The 16,912-nt window shown below is 39.3% G+C and overlaps 1 protein-coding gene across 1 annotated transcript in view; it reads right to left on the bottom strand.

The window, feature by feature from the left end:
- npr2 (natriuretic peptide receptor 2) overlaps positions 1 to 16,912 on the bottom strand; it is a gene marked incomplete at its 3' end in the record, with an annotated part of 101,577 nt that overhangs the window by 25,148 nt on the left and 59,517 nt on the right. Inside the window, exons 8-14 of the mRNA XM_079257200.1 lie at positions 14,246 to 14,417; positions 13,500 to 13,574; positions 12,691 to 12,768; positions 7,761 to 7,865; positions 3,025 to 3,096; positions 2,135 to 2,294; positions 1,901 to 2,056 (exon numbers count right to left, since the gene is read on the bottom strand). Of these exons, the coding sequence (XP_079113326.1) occupies positions 1,901 to 2,056; positions 2,135 to 2,294; positions 3,025 to 3,096; positions 7,761 to 7,865; positions 12,691 to 12,768; positions 13,500 to 13,574; positions 14,246 to 14,417 (818 nt within the window). The remainder of the gene's footprint in view (positions 1 to 1,900; positions 2,057 to 2,134; positions 2,295 to 3,024; positions 3,097 to 7,760; positions 7,866 to 12,690; positions 12,769 to 13,499; positions 13,575 to 14,245; positions 14,418 to 16,912) is intronic.

Genomic DNA, 16,912 nt, shown 5'->3' with positions numbered 1-16,912 from the left:
TATTTTATTTTAAAAAGTGTTTGATTTGGCCGAAATAACTTTTTTAAAAGTGTAACTTTGAGATTATCAAGACATAATTTCACCTTTCAATGATTATAACAGCGCAAAAGGAGCCTAACTCTGGGAGTTTTATTTAAATAATAGGTTTACCACTGGTTTAAAGACATCTAAGCAGCAGAGAACAGGTGGCAACCTTTATTCCTCGTATCCCGTTAAAATACCAACCTCTTGTGCAATCAGCAGAGCGTGACTCTGAATAAAAGGTCAATAAAAGTCATCAGATGGAGAACATACCCCAGGAGGGTATTACACATCCATGTTGGATGTGTTGAAGCTGATCTTGAATTGATTTAGAAGTTTAAGCTTTTCCTGCTGTCAAGCAAAAAAGCAATTTAGTAGTAAAAAAAAAAAAAAAAAAAATGGATGCGAGTGAAGAGACAACTCAAAGCTCCACATGTGTCCAGGAGGCTGATGAGCCAAAGTGCCAGCAGAGATTACTTAAGCTAAGATGATGATGTGGAGGAGTTTTCAGAGAAGAGAAAGCTCCTGCAAAGCATTACATCACCCTGGACTCCAAAACCAATGTTTTTTTCAGATAACATTTCTGAAGTAAAACTCTTCTTTATGAGTATTTAATACTGGACACAGTTTTCTTTCTTTTCTTTTGAAGTAAATAAAGTAAAATTTAATAGAAATGTGTCTGTTAACAACCATTGTGTGACTACAGCAGTGTTTTTCAACCACTGTGCCGTGGCACACTAGTGTGCAGTGAAAGATTATCAGGTGTGCCCTGAGGAATGACCCAATTTCACCTTATTGGTCTATAAAGCAGCTCTGTGTTCATCCTAACAGGCCCCAGTGAAAGATGATAAAATTCCATTTTCAGTCGAGGCAGATGGCTGCCCTCCCTGAGCCGGGTTCTGCCGGAGGTTTTCTTCCTGTTAAAGTGGAGTTTTTTCCTTCCCACTGTCGCCGCATGCAGCTCAGGATGGGGGATTGGATTGAAGTCATGACTCGATGCAATCAGTTGTTTTCTATTATAGGATATGTATGAACTGGCTCGAAATGATGTGCATGTAAAGTGCCCTGTGACAACATTGTTGTGAAGTGGCGCTATATAAATAAAGTTGAATTGAATTGAATTGTGTTTATCTGATTTCTATGCAAGAGGCTCTGACAAGATGGACTTTATATTAATAATATGGACTTAAAAAACAACATTTTGGTTTGTGGTGTGCCTTGTGATTTTTCAGTGAGAAAGTGCCTTGACTCAAAAAAGGTTGAAAAACACTGATCTACAGCCTCTTTAACTAATATTTAATGTTTCTGACACGATATGGTGTCTAATTAAAAAGCGGCCCTGGGTTTGGATGTAATCCTGGGATCAGACTGCGTTGTGGATGAAAAAACAAGCTAATTAATGTGATCAAAATACCTTTTTTTTTTTTTAAATATGTGTTTATGTGTGAATTATGGGACACAAGTGATGTGTTTCTTCTGATTTATTTGGTATTCATGTTATCATGAATACCAAATAAATTTAAATAAATTTAAATTTAATATTTTAAATTTAAAAATATAAAATTTATTTAAAAAAATATATATATAAAAAATTTAAAAATATAAAATATAAAATATAAAATTTTAAAATATAAATTTAAATTTAAAATAAATGTAAAATAAATACCAGATGCAAGACTGAAAGATACAGAAGATCATGCCAGCAGTCATCAGCCTCCGGAACAAGACCTCCTCAAATTAATTATTATTATATACTACAATATTGAATTTCCCTTTGGGGATTAATAAAGTATTTTTCATCAATGTAAGGATCCCGGTCACTTGATGCCACTGAGGTCAGTCGGCCTCCTCCAGGCTTGTAAAAGACCGATGTGTTTACCTTTAGGGCTGAGGTCCATGCCTTCCACGTAGAAAGGTCCATTTCTCAGAGCGATTTCCTGCAGAATGATGCCAAAGCTGTACACATCACCCTTCTGAGTCCCTTGTGGAGGATGGCGGTCATATATGAGTAGCTCGGGAGCCGTCCAAAGCTTCTCTAAAACATAAATAAATAAATATAACAGACAAATAAAGAGTGGCTGAAAAACCTCAAGGCAGCATTAAAGTGACTTACTTGCATAGAGAGCGTGTGAGTCGTCGTTCTCGCAGGAGGATCGGAAGCTGGCCAAGCCATAATCTGTGATTTTTAAAACAAATCGACTGTCCACCACACAATTAGATGACTTCAGATTCCCATGGCAGCCAAAGTAGCTGTTGTGAAGATAGTTCATCCCCTGGTGGTGCAGAGAAGCAGTAAATCAAGGATTTAAGGACAATTCTCTCCTTCATTTCTCTCTTTTAGTTTTTTCCTTTACATGCAAACACAAATCCAGACATATGGAATTAATACACCTTGACATGAGCAATGTTTGCAGCAGGTTGTTAAAAGAGTCTGTGTTTCAAGGACAGCCCTGTCATGGGGGAGTTTCAGGGATATTAATGTTAATTCTTTTGGGAAAGGGATGCTTATGTGTGGGATTTTCTGGAAAGGTTGAGACGGACATCTTTTCTCTGCTACCTGAGTGGAGCGTTTTGGCCAAAACACTTTGTCAAACATGAAGTTTAACCCAAAACTCACTTCATAGACAGAAAGGCACCGTTGTATGGACAGATTAAAAAGAATCTCCTAAATTATGCTCATGATTAGTTTTGATTACACTTCGGCGAAGTTAATTATGATGTTTTGATTCTGCGTTTGGGGAATGAGTGGTAGTTTTAGCTGGAGTTCGATGCAGCACATTGTGTCAAAAATACACTTTTAAGCTTCACTCATCTCGGAATAACTTCATCTGAAACCATGGCAACCAGGGCATTTTTGTGCTTATAAGGCACGCAAAGCTTTCATGTTTAGCACTGCAAAGTAACCTTTTTACCAGCATTCATGTGTAAACAGAGGAAAATCAATCACCTGCCTTCGACTTCTGTTTTTATGTTTACTGTGCTTTCCGCCTGATGGTCACGTACCTTCACTATGTCATTGATCAGTGAGTAGCGGAACATCCAGTCCAGATTAATGCTCTCGTTCTCCAAAATGTCCTGGAAAACCAAGAACAGCATGAACAGATCAGGAACTGATTCATTTATATCCTGCCGGGCTGTGAACATGACCATGAAGATGAGAAAAACATACAAATAACTTAAAGTTGGTTGTGTATTTTAATCCTAAAACAAACTTTATGTCTGTTTTGACTCAGGAAAAGCTGCACTTTTCATTGTACATGACTATTCAGATAGCTGCACCACTGGCCCCAGTATGAGAATCTGGGCTGAGCATTGACGTCCAGTTATATTGCATCAGCTAAAGCTATCTGTCTTTAACACACAAGTCTTTGTCTGCCATTAAAAGGGATAAAGTCCAACATCATCATTTCCCAGATCATCCATTTTCAGACTGTCTAGGCATGACAGGAGGCCTGATCAAGATCAAGTCTGCTTAAAGCTTCACACAGTAGATAAAACTAGATAAAATGTAATCCTGGGATCAGACTGCGTTGTGGATGAAAAAACAAGCTAATTAATGTGATCAAAATACCTTTTTTTAATATGTGTTTATGTGTGAATTATGGGACACAAGTGATGTGTTTCTTCTGATTTATTTGGTATTCATGTTATCATGAATACCAAATATATTTAAATAAATTTAAATTTAATATTTTAAATTTAAAAATATAAAATTTAATTTTTAAAAAAAAAATATATAAAATTTAAAAATATAAAATATAAAATTTTAAAATATAAATTTAAATTTAAAATAAATATAAAATAAATACCAGATGCAAGACAAAAAGTACGTTTAAGGCAAGAAGTTTACCAAACCTAAAAGGCTTGTTTACTTGTCTACTTTAATAAAACTATTTGTTTTAATACTGAAACTGCAAGGTTAATCAGTTGGTTTATGTTTGATTTGATGTTTGTTTCTCTGTTTTTTAAAAGTTTTTTTCTTTTTGTTGTTAAAAAGCAGACTATTAATGATTTATTTTAATCACTGAAAGATCAGGCACATTTTAGACTTTTACTCACTGTACAACTGAAATATAACTACTTACAGGTGGTCCTCGGGTTACACGTTTTGACTTTACAACACTCATTTAATAAATGTAAATTTAAAAAAAAAACAGAGTAAGCTTTGAAGTTACGAGGGTCCATATAAGCACTCATGACGTGTGACACGAAGGCTGAGACAACACCTCAGTGCATATTTTAATTACCCATACTCTTTCTCTAATAATAAGATGTACAATATGTGTATTTAGATAGTTATTTAGTGATCAAGGGGGCAATATGGGGTATCTATGGATAAAAATCTGACTTAATCAGAATTTCGGGTTACATCGCGGTGGTAGGAATGGAACCCGTTCGTAAACTGAGGGCCGCCTGTATATTATATCTATTAGGGCTTTTCTCATACTGAATAGATAGATCTGCAGTCGTCCTGCAGATTGAAAAGCTGAGAAAATGAAAGTTAGCTGAAAGCTGGAAAAGCCCAACTTTGGCCCAGAACCATTTTCAGAATTCTGATTTCATAACATTCAGGATAAAATGGCAAAACTATCCCATTTATGAGAATAAACGTATTCTACCATTTTCTGGTGGGGATCAATTTTTCTAAGTGCTTGGTTTTAAAATGCGCTTTTCCCGCGTCGGATAAAGAAAACTAAGCTACATTCACACTGAATCAGAACCAAATGCATTTTTAAAGAGTCTTCTGTAAAGACTGAAAACTCTGCAGTATGTATGCCGGGCCTGTGAGCGGCGCTGTAGTGCCTGGTACGGAAAAAGAAAAGCTTTTTTTCATCTGGTCTGTTTTCACGGGGCGTTGCTACCTGCCTCTTGATACAGAAAATGAAGCAGTACCACCGTAAATCTGACACACAACCAGCAAAAGGAACGAACCAGATAAGCAGAAGAGATGCAGAAAAGCTACAAATAAATGTCTGACATCGTTTGAATCCGACGTTCCCGCTTACGTATGTAACAGCGGTCTTTAAACACAACTGCTAACATGTTGCTTTTTGGTGAAAATAGCCAGTTTTAAAACTAAATGTGGTATTCACGAAAATCATATTGAGACATTATCTTAGCAGTGACAGCTTTTACTAAGGAAGCTGAACATGAATAAAATGTTATAGATGAAGATTAATTCAATCAGTGATTTATGAACGCGATTTAAAATGTCCTTGCTGATGTTAAAAGTTGTAAAGAATACTGGAAAGCTTTAGCTGCTCGTCAGCTAACATTAGTGAATATTAGGCTAATGTTAGCCTACAGCAGCGGTCGTCCTCGAGGGTCGCTGCCCTGCAGGTTTTCAATGCGTTCCTGCTTCAACACACCTGACTCAAAAATAAGTGGATAGACTGAATGGACAGAGCCTCCGGTACGTCACCTGTAGCTTTCTAGCTCATTGGGCGGTTCCTACCATTGCCATCTATCAAAACATCACACATATTTATCTTTCCCAGAAAATACAAATTTGGGTAAATAGGTAGAGCTGAGAGGGGGGCTGTGAGCATCAGAGTGGATGATTTACATCTAGCGAACTCCGAGCTTTCTGTAGCTAAGAGCTAACCGAGCTAACCCGGAGATAACAGGAGCCAACCAGCTAACGGATGTTATGGAGGCTAAAGCTAAGTCACGTTGTTAACCGGCTAAAAACGGTTCTACATTCGTCTCGCTTGAAGCGGGAGATCGGGTACCTGTCAATCAAAAGGACACGCCCCTAAATATGCCGAATTTTTAGATTAAATTACTTTTAAACGGGCGAGTTAGAAAAAAATGGACTCCCCCCACAGTTGTCATGAAGGTAAACCTGACCTATGAAACCGAAAATAGATTTTTGAACCAGGCTGTAAACATTTTTATTTCTGCAGTGAAGTTGGTCTTTTTAACATGGGAGTCTATGGGGATTCGCTCTGTTTTGGAGCCCCTAGTGGATGAAGAGGGAACTGCAGTTTTATGCACTTCCGCATAGGCTTCACTTTGCAGCTTGATCCAACGGCCTATGAACTTCAGAACAATGATTCATTTGAGTGTGTGTTTGAGCAAGGATACATTAAAAACCTGCAGGACTGTAGCCCTCGAGGACTGGAGCTGGACACTCCTGGCCTACAGTGTCACTTAGTTCAAAGTAAATCATTTCCACAGCTTCCATATTTTTATCGGATTTTAATTTACGTTATTGTCGTCAAATAAGAGGGAGTCTCAAACATGTGGTCGGATGCGTTTGGGGTTATTATTTCGCACATTTCATGGACATGAAAGCTTCACAGGTGCAAAAGTAACATAAAAATGAAAATTTAAACAAACTAAAAATAATAAAAGAAATCAAATGGAAGTAGAATGAGCTGGAGAGGAAACATACAATGGAATACCTGCTGTGAGGTAAATATGCTACATCCAGACGTCTACGGGAAATACCTCATCATCATCATCATTGTTAGAGCCATGTAAAAGTTATGTTTATTTAGTATGTTTTTGTACATAACATTATAATGAAACCATTTTTTACTGTTATAAGTAATGTATTATTAATCCTGCTATAGAAAATTTTGCTAGGTTTTAATAATATTTTTGTCTTTATATGTTATAGTTAAATTGACTATTTTAAGCTCCTTTTAACGTCCTGCATTAGGACCATGAAGAGAGAGTGCACTGCGGACGGAGTGCGCATGTTCTGTGGTTTTATAGATGGAGCGGGACGAGGAGCTACAGTTTTTCTGACCGTAAAAGTAGTTGCTGTAGTTTTATGGACGCAACACGTACGTTTTTTTTTTTGTTGTTTTTTTTGTTTTTTGTTGCTTGTTTAATAAACGGAGATCATTTTTTGTATCTGTTTGCTTCGTTTTTGTCTCGAGTCAGAAACCTCCCGTCCTGCAAGAGTGGCCAGAACAGGTTCTATTATGTTTAAGTTACATTACCACAACAATCATCATCATAATAAGTACAAATAAGTGAGGAAAAAATATCAAAAAGAAAAAATTGTTTATGCTCCTGAAAAATGAGCCAAGCTGATAATAACTGAAAATTTGTTTGTCAATATGAGCGCTTAAGAAGGAAGTCATTTATGTTGCGCAGCTCGATGCTCCCAGAACCCCTAAAGCAGGGGTGGACAACTCCAGCCCTCAAGGTTCGCAGTCCTGCGAGTGTTTGTAGTTTCCCTGCTGCAACACACTTGACTCTCATCAAGTCGAAGTCAAAGTAAATAGAAAACTTTGACTTTGAGCTCTGCACAAGTCTGCTGTTTAAAGCTGATAGGTATGAGGATGTGTTGCAGCAGGGAAACTCTGAACACGTGCAGGACCCCTGTCGTAAAGGGACCCTTTTTCACACCTTCTGAGGTTGCAGGTTTGCTTAAAGTGGACTTTTATTAAATTATCCTAATTTAATTCTGAATGATTTTCTTGCCAGAACACAGAATTTATTTATATTTTCCCTTGATTTTTTTTTATTTTTTTATCTGCTTCGTTCTCGGTGTATAATCTGAAAAGCTTCACATTTCTATGCTTGTGTGAGTCCTATGTTGGATCGTAGCTGGCTGCCAGACCTCTTGCGCCGTCACAAAAGCCTCCTGTACACACAGCTTCAAGGTGAGCCTACAAAAATGTTCCTCCATCAGTAAAAACAACCATCTGGACTGAAACTTTAAACACAGGCTGTACAACGAAGCCAAAAACATCCAAAGCTACTAAGTGGAGGAGCGTTACCTGCAGGCTTCCTCTGGGACAATACTCCGTTATGATACAGATGTTGGGAGGGTCGATGCAGGCGCCGATGAACCGGGTCAGATGGTTGAACTGGACGTCTCTCATCTGAAAATAACCACACAAACACTGCAGCTGAGTGCAACTCTTTCCAAACCCACTGGAAACAGATGATGGTGGGTGGGTGGGTGGGGGGGGGGGGGGGGGGGGGGGTTATTTACGCACAAAGCTTTGAGAATAAGAAATGCATCGTAATAGTGTGTTTGCAGTGGACAAGCTGGCGCTACGTGTTGAGACACATTCCTGCTGAAACGTTCATGAACTGCCCTCGGAGGTTATGAATGAGCCAGTGTGCTGAGGATGATGAAGAAAAAAAAAAAAATGTGGAGGTGTTGAAAGGATGTACGAGCAGGAATATCAGTGTGGAGGAAGCAGGATGAGAGATATTTTCTGTCAGGTTACTTTGATGAAACGTAATATTCTCTTTTGTAGAAACAACTTTTTTTTTTTATTTCACCTCGTATGACCGAAGGATGACTTTTTTTTTAAAAAAAAAAAAAAAAAAAAAAAAGGGTCAGAAATGGCAGACTATATTTCAACGGCGTACTCTTTTCTTTGAGTGCGGAGAGCGACAGCAGCTCTCAGACTAAAGCTGGAGAGTTAGTCGCCCCTGTTCCACAGCTCAGGACGGTAGCATATCCTTTGCCCTATATAATTTGCTGCACTTTAGTGAGAAGGGGACCAGCGCTGCGAGGGAGGGGAGGGTGAGAGCAGCGATGGAAGACAAGTGGTTAAGTTTCCACTGGCAGGCTGGTCTCTTCCCCCATCTGGTTGGCTTTTCATGAGCTGAGGTTTGACAGCCGATCGGGCCCCTGGGGCATCTGAGAGGCTGCCAGCTCAGACAGCGGCCTCATTCCCCCCGTGTGCCTGCCTACTGACCGAAAGGCCACTGGCTGCTCCTCTGCAACAAGCTGTGGCTTGCACAAAATCACCACAACCCAGAGCTGAGACAGAGAATTAATCTGAGAAGAGCTGCAGACTAAGTAAGAAGAGAAACTCTTCTCTGCCAGCATCCATCTAGTTCATGACTCCCACTGTAATTTTCAGGTTATGGCTTTTCCTCTGTGCCACACTGTGTTTCCATCACCAAACCACATGAAATTGCTCATTTTTTCCTCTTTGCCCCAGCTTCCTTATCGCTTTCTTGTAAATATTTCCCAGGCAGAGGGAGCTTTTCATCAGCAGCTGCTGTTTCTGATGTTAAAGAGACGCTTTCAGGACGTGAAGCCTTCGGCTGTGAGTAACAAGCAACATCCTGTGAGGATGTTAATAAGAGGAGAGCTGACACTTGTAAATGGGCACAAATGATTGTGACTGATACGTTTGCTGCAGTATTGAGTCAGAAAAATGTCTCAATTAAAACATTTCAGAACCAGATGTTGGTAAAAATCCTAATTTTCTCAGCATTACAATTATTAGTTAGATTATTATTATTACATATTATTATTGCTATTATTTTATTATATATTATTATTATTATTATTATTATTATTATCAATAAGACATATTTCTAGACTGGCAGGTAAGTCAAGCAACTTCCATTTCTGTCTGTAAAGTCATGCTGTTGTAAATTGAGCAGAACGAAGACTGGTTTTGTCCTACTGAAATAACAACAACTTAAGCATTGGTCTCTACATCAGTAGCTGCATTTCTGTTAACATCGCTTTGATTTTTTTGCAAAATAAAAGCGATATTTGTAAGTTTGGACAAACAACAATTGCAATTTGCAGGTGTTTCCACTGAGCTCTGTTCAGTGCACAAGCCTCAGTTCTCATAAAATCTCGTCCGGCCCGTGAGATTTTAGGAGAATTACGGATTATGCAAGGTAGCAAGTAGTTTTATTTTGAGGCTTTCTACTCGCTGTGTAGAATTTGTTACGGCTTTTCAAAGCTTTTATCCCTCCTTTTATTTTCTAAAGCTCTGAAATTCACTGTTGTTTGTTCCACACCGCACCATCCTTACTGGAAATGAGCTGGCCACAAACCCCTGCGTCACGTCCAGGGACACGTAAATGCGAAAAAAAAGTGTTTCCATTACACTTTTGCGAAACATTTCGATATAAAACATCTGAAAAACCACCTGATGAGGGCGTAAAAACGTTTTAGTGATATTTCAGACTTTTTTTTAAATGTAGGTGTTTCCATTTGCGTTTTTTATTCTGATATTTAGTTTTTGCACAATTCTAGGTGTAATGGAAACGCACACATATGCGTTACAAGATACTTGTAACACTGTACTATCCCATCACAGACACTGTCGAGATGGTCTTTCTAATCTTCTGCATGAACCTGACATCAACTTTTGTTTGCAATGTGGAATTTGTCATGCAATGCTGCCTGAGGACTTAAAGATAAACTTAAAGTTTTAAAACCGCAACACATTAAGTTTTCCACTCTTTTTGCAACAGTATGCTCTCTTGATGTTGAAACTTTGCACTTATAAATATCTTTGGAGGTTATTTATGATTTCCAGCCAGAGTTAGTCACAAAATTGTGAGCCATGCCCTGTCCTTGCTTGAAAAAAATACATTTTGGAAGAATGTCCTTTTTATACCCAATCTTGACACCCTCACCAGTTGCCAGTTAATCTGCTGTCTGCACATCCCCAGTTCCCATAAAATTGCGATGTTGTGCAAAATGAAAATCAAACTAAATGCAATTTGTCAGTTTAATCAACTCATACTTTCTTCCTAGCCATATCAGATGTTGAAAGTCAGACATTTTACCATCAATGGAAAATATCAGCTCAGTTTGAATTTGATGGAAGCAACACGTCCCTCAACTAAATTGTTTATTGGCTACAGATCAGTAACATGATTGGGTATAAAGGTTGTATTTCAGGGAGGCAAAGCCACTGAGACGTAAAGATAGACAGACTTTCACCAATTTGCAACAAACTGGCTAAAAACATGAGAAACAAATGACTCAACATAAATTTGTGAAAACTGAGATGATTCCACTATCTACACCGAGGATCTGCAGAGGATCGATGTCCTGCAGGAATGTTTCCATGATTCAGATCAAAGTGATTTTCACAGTTTGTTGTCAGGTTCTGCACAAGTCTGTTAATAAATATCTGTATCAGGTGTGTTGCTGTTGTGTTTTAAGATCTCTTATCTTCAGTGTACAGTATTATCAAAACATTCACAGAATAAGAAGGAATCTCTGTACGCACTGGACAAGATAACGGGTCAAAACTAGATGCTAGTGGCTCCATTAAAAGAGACGCAATTCTTTACTGGAAATCACTGCATGGGCTCAATAAAGACTTCAAAAAATGTCGGCGTGAACACAGTTCACTATGAAATCCATGGGTTAAAGCTCCATCATGCAAAGAAGAGATTTATGTGATCATGATCCAGAAACAACGCTGTCTTCTCCAGACCCAAGCTTGTTTAAAATGGTCTGAGACAAAGTGGAAAACTGTTCTGGGGTCAACTGGATCAAAATGTGAAAGCATGGACGGCGTGTCCTGCGGACTGAAGAGGAGAGGGAGCATCCAGCTTGTTAGTGGACAGTAGAAAAGCTGCATCTATGATGGTATGGCGTTGCATTAGTGCAGTGGTTCCCAACGCCCATCTTCCAGGGCCTACAGGTTGTCAAAGTATCCCTGCTCCAACACACCATTAAATGGATCCAACAGCCAATGAGGTTCTGCACAATGTTTAGTTTGAGTCGGGTGTATTGGAACAGGGATGCATGGAAAACCTGCAGGATTGTGGTCTTGGAAGACCAGAGCTGGTGATGTCGGCGTGGGAAGTTTCCACATCTGTAAAGATTCATCAACGCTGAAAAGTACATGAAGGTTTCAGATCAGCATCTGTTTCCATCCAGACAACGTGTCTTTCGGGAAGACCTTGCAGATTTCAGCCACATCCTGCATCCATCACAACAGCGTGGCTTGACAGGAGAAGAATCCAGCTGCTGAACTGGTCTGGCTCCAGTCTAGACCAGTACAAAACATCATGAAAGCAAAAGTCCAGCAATGAAGGTCCAGGACTTCAGCGCAGCTAGAATCCTGCATCAGACCAGTTTGGGACAACAGTCTTCTCTTAAAACTCCAGCACCTGGCCTCCTCACCACCCAGATGTTCACAGACAGATGTTAAAAGAAGAGGAGATGCTACACAGGGCTAAACAACTGGAAACAAACTGGAACTACTTTTTACAGATGTGTTGCTGCCATCAGGTTCAGAATAAACGATTATTTTGCATGAAATTGTCTCAGTTTAACTATGTTTATTTATGTTTAACTAGGAATAAAACAAACTGAATTCATGAGATTAAATCACTGACTTACACGACATCTCAACTTTTTGGGAATTGGGATCACAGGATCGTCCACAACTTGCATTTTTCTACTGACTTTTCTGTCTTTATTTTATCCTAAATGCATCCATGCTCTATTAAAACAGTGAATCAGGTCAGTAAAGACGCTTAAAATTATATCTTTGTTCAAATAAGTGAAAAAAAAAGAATCACAAATTTCTATTAGTCTCATCCAAGACTTTCCATCTTTTCCCAGGAATGTGGTTTGTAGAGAAAACACGGCTGCAGCAGAGCAGGCTGTGAAGGATCCTGCCAGGTTTGTATCGCAAAAGCTTTGTAGGTCAGAGGAACTGCTGGCAGCCGATCCAGTTACTGTAAGGCTGACGGAGTGATTAACAGGATTTTGAACTTTATTCATTAAGCAATCAAACCCATGAGAGGCATGAAAAGTAGGAGTAATGAGTTCATTTCTCTGCTTATCGAGCCGACTGCAGATGAATCCTTTTAGTTTGTTTTATCTTTATTATAAAAACAAAAAGAACGTCTCAATGCTGATGCACTTCATTCCTCCTCAAATCAGAGCTGAGATTTTCAGTGAATACTTACATGTTTGAGTTCCATTAAAACCTGCCTTGTGAGCTCTATTCTCTTCTTATTGACATGCTTGATGGCCACCAAGTTTCCCTGTGCAGCATGAAAACAAAAAACAGTTAAAGGAACGGCACAGATGCAGCATTTTGTTAAAAAAAAACAAGTTAAACCAGAAGAAAATGACAACAACAAGAGTCTCCATAAGAAGCAGGAAGGGACATGAGAAGGCCGGGCGGTGTTGTGAAGCGAGATTTCAGCTTACAGGTGCGTTTTTGAGGAAGAAGTTTACCTGCGTTTCTTTATTTTCTATGTGAAGAGCAGGGAACAAAGGACGCTTTTTCTTACTTTCCAGTGTTTGCAGTGTTGCCAAGGGCGTTTCATCACTGCATTTCTGGCTTGTATGATACTTAAAAGGTACATCTGTACTACTGAATCAGTAAAATAAAATGAAACTAAATTAAAAACCTGCATCATTCAGCGAAACACAATCCAGTAATCGCTTCATTCAGCAGCTTCTATTGTCACATTTCCTCACACCGCCCCCATCTTACACTAATAAATTAGCAGCAACAATTTGATGCTCATGTCCAGACTGCGAGGCGGGAGAGTAGAACCAGAGAGAAAGAAAGAAAAAAAAAAAACAGAGAGGGAAAAGGAAAACTGACGCATTCTGCAGCTTGCATTAAAACCAACTACCTAAACTCGCCCACACTCTTTCTTTCTCTCGCCTCGCCAGCTCTCTTGCTTTCTCTGTGAGTGTGCACATGTGTGGGTGGGAAAGGAGTGCGCAGGAGTTGAAAATGTCAGAACTCACTAAGCCTTACCTTAAAATAGCCAGTTTTTGCAAATAGCTGATATTTTCCGTGAGCGGTTATCAAGGAGCCGTAGCTGGAGCCTCTCTGAGAAGATGGAAAGAAGAAGTGAGAAGAAAAGGTGTCGATGAGAGCAAAGAGGATTAAAGCCAAGGTTTCCTCTGGTGACAAAATACTGTAAGTGAAACGTACAGCATTCTGTTTCCAGGGAGAGACCTTGGCCAGATGTCTGCAAAGGACACAGAGGGAATAAAATGAAGTGGGTAGCTGCACGCAGACAACCAGCACAGTCAAGTACACGCTTGTATAGAATGCAAACATTGGCAGCGTGAGGCGCACTGGAAAATACATGGGTTTGGAATATCGCCATCTTTTCCACTCACACATTATCCCAGGAGCTGGGCTGAGTAGCAGGAATGAAAAAGGTGTGTGTGTGTGTGTGTGTGTGTGTGTGTGTGCTTTTCATGAACGCTTGCACGTGTGGGATGAAACACAGAAGAGATGCATTTAGCCCACAGACAACATAACCTGATACTCAAGGAACGTGAGGAGGTATTATATAATGCAGAAAAGGAGCCAAAGGCTTATTTTAACAATCATTTAAAGCGCGTCCGCTACTGTAAAGTCGGCCACCGCTGGGAAAGCTTTCAGGAATGTGTAAACTCACAAAAGATTTGGATTCGCTTTGCTTTTATAGGAGGAAACACAATTTCCATTGTGTTAGCTGACAGTTATTAGATTGCTTTCAGGAGCGGCACCTGAATGCTCGCTGAGGATCCGGTGTAGCGTTGCTGTTTGAGATCATCTACCTGTGAGAGAGTGAGCCGACTGCCAGCTCGTTTGTGGTATTTGTTGGGGCTCTCGAACTGCAGGTCCTCCCACCGAATCCTCCACAGCATTCCAGCCAGCTCCTTCTCCAGCTTCAGTTTCCTGTGCAGAGGGAAAAACCACGTGGTGAGCTGAACAAGGGGAACAGTAGTACATAGATCACAGGGACAAATCTGCTTCGGTTGGGGTTTTTACAGACGTCCCGAGCCGCTGTTTTTACCACAAGGTTACGACACCGTTAGCTGAACTTAAACGAACAAAAATCCTCCACAGGCTCGGTGGTCTGTCAACTCACGGCCCACTTGGGGGATACTATTTGAAGCTGTGTGGATTTAATCTTTCCAGTCGCCTTAAACAAATGTAAAATTAGCTCCAGTTTGGTTTCCATCATCCCTGCTGGTATTTCCTGAGATAACGGTCATTCATATCAATGCTTCTGTTGACTTTTTGTGTATTTTATTGAGATTTTATTGAGACAGAACAATATTTGCTTCTTGTAGAAGTTTAGCAAAGTTGGAAAAAATAGTTGTTTTTATTCCTATAAAAAGGACTGTATTCAAAGAAACATTGCAACAAAATATTAGAAAAGAAAGATCATGAGCTCAAATTATTAATATATTTAAAGTTAATTGTTTAGACGTTGGTAGAAATATTAAATCATTATTTTTAATTTGAATGGCAATCAGAGAAAAGGCTTGTTAAAGAGTCATGAAACTTATTCCTTCAAATATCTTCCTGTTTAAACAGTTGTCGTTTTTCATACTTCCCAATAAAAAGTTCCAAAATTGAATTTCTTTCCTCAAAAAATGCTAAATTTGTTTTGTGTTTACATTGAATAGACTAAAAAATGCAACAAAAACAAACCAAGAAGTCAATTTCTTAAATTTTCTTCTTTTACCTCCTTTTACGCTCATGGCCAATCACATATCTGCTAACTGGAAGCTTAACAGGCACTTGAAGTGGTCAGAAAAATGAAGAAATGTGAAAGTTTAAATGTGAAAAAAGTAATGAATGAATGTGTGTGTGTCTCCCATAATGGACACTTGAGGCTGAAGCGTGAGGTTACGGAGTGTGTGCAGCTTTTATTAGTCATAAATGGGTCAAAGAGATTTTGAGCAAAGCATATATGACATATGGCAGCCGTCTGCAATCTAGACAGGAATAGAGAGAAAGGCTTTCTTTTTTTTCAGAGTTGGTTCGATCATTTTTGTCTCTTATGGTGGATCATGTGCGTATAAATTGCAGCAAATGCAGATAGAAAGTGCTGCTAATGTGTGCACAGCTGAACCAGAGTAATTCATCTCCTAATTTTCTTGTTGGGGATATTTTTGACACGTTTTGAGTGTTATTTCTGAGCGCCGGTCTGGCAGGCAGGCTTCACAGAGAGGAAGAGGCATTCCAGCAAATCGACACATCTGGGGCAAATCTCTGAGGAGCTGCCGTTTCTTGACATTTAATGATTTACAGCAAGAACATGTTCAAAAATAAAACTCCGCTTTTGGAAAGCAGAGTCTCTCCGTTTGTTTTTACATGCTTGCTTTTCTTTTCTTTCCTGTGTTGGTGAATGGGGGGGGGGGGGGGGGGCTCATTTTTTGGTTTAAAACACATAGAAACGAAAAACGAGCGGAGCTCAAGCATTCCAAGGCGACCTAAAAGGTGTAAAACGCTTCCAGATGGCTGCAGAATTTGCATATCAACGTGTTTCAGAAATCCTCCCCAGTCCAGCCAAAGCCGGTCCCAGAATCATCAGGTCAGATCAAACTGGTCACAGATTCAGATGCTTTGTAAGTATTTTGGAGGCATTAAGGCACCGGCGACTTGTAGTTCTCAAACACACACCTTCACCAAAACAACCCAAAACTTTTCTATTTAAAGAGTCCCGTTTGGAGACTTCTGGCAGCCAGAGGGGCAAAGTGTGCGGCTCCACACTGGGCCTATTGTTTCACAAGTCCCATTTGTGAATACCTCCTCTGGACCAACCCCTTCATTAAAACAACAGAGTCTGTGCTGCTCTGCTTAACATCCCCTCACACTGCTGCCGCCCAGCAGACTCCAAAACCAACCCCACAGTCCGAAGCTCCAAGGCGAAGAATTTACCAGCTGCCCCGTGAAATGTGCACATTTTGTCCCGTGTGGGCATGCAAGTCCTAAAATCTTCCGGTAAATAATCTTTTTAGAGTAAACTTAACATTTTATCAGTTGTTTCTGTCTTTTAGAGGCTCAACATTTATTTTTATTCATATGGAACATTTTACACGTACATTTGACACATTATACGTAACTATATGATAAAAAGTAATAAAAATCTGATTTGTGTCTTTTGTCCGATTACAAGATAGAAATTTCTAACCAGTCACATAAGAAAACAAAAAGTTAAGTTTTGTGCTACATTTTGTCAAAGGGCCAAAAAAAAAGACCCCATATTAAAAAAAACTTGACTTTCTTTTTTTTTTTTTTTTTACCTTTTTATTATGGACTGGTCTTAAAGTGTTGAAATATAAAACAATAATCTAGCTCCAATAAAACATCTAAAACTTTGGCTGATGAGAGACTCTCAAGCACAAATGGTTAAAAAACAGAAGCCGAAGATTTAACAC

This window comes from Telmatherina bonti (assembly GCF_933228915.1).
Source record: "Telmatherina bonti genome assembly, chromosome: 17".
NCBI classification, from domain to species: domain Eukaryota; kingdom Metazoa; phylum Chordata; class Actinopteri; order Atheriniformes; family Telmatherinidae; genus Telmatherina; species Telmatherina bonti.
Note: the sequence above shows the minus strand (reverse complement) of the source record. Positions and strands in the feature narration are given on the sequence as shown.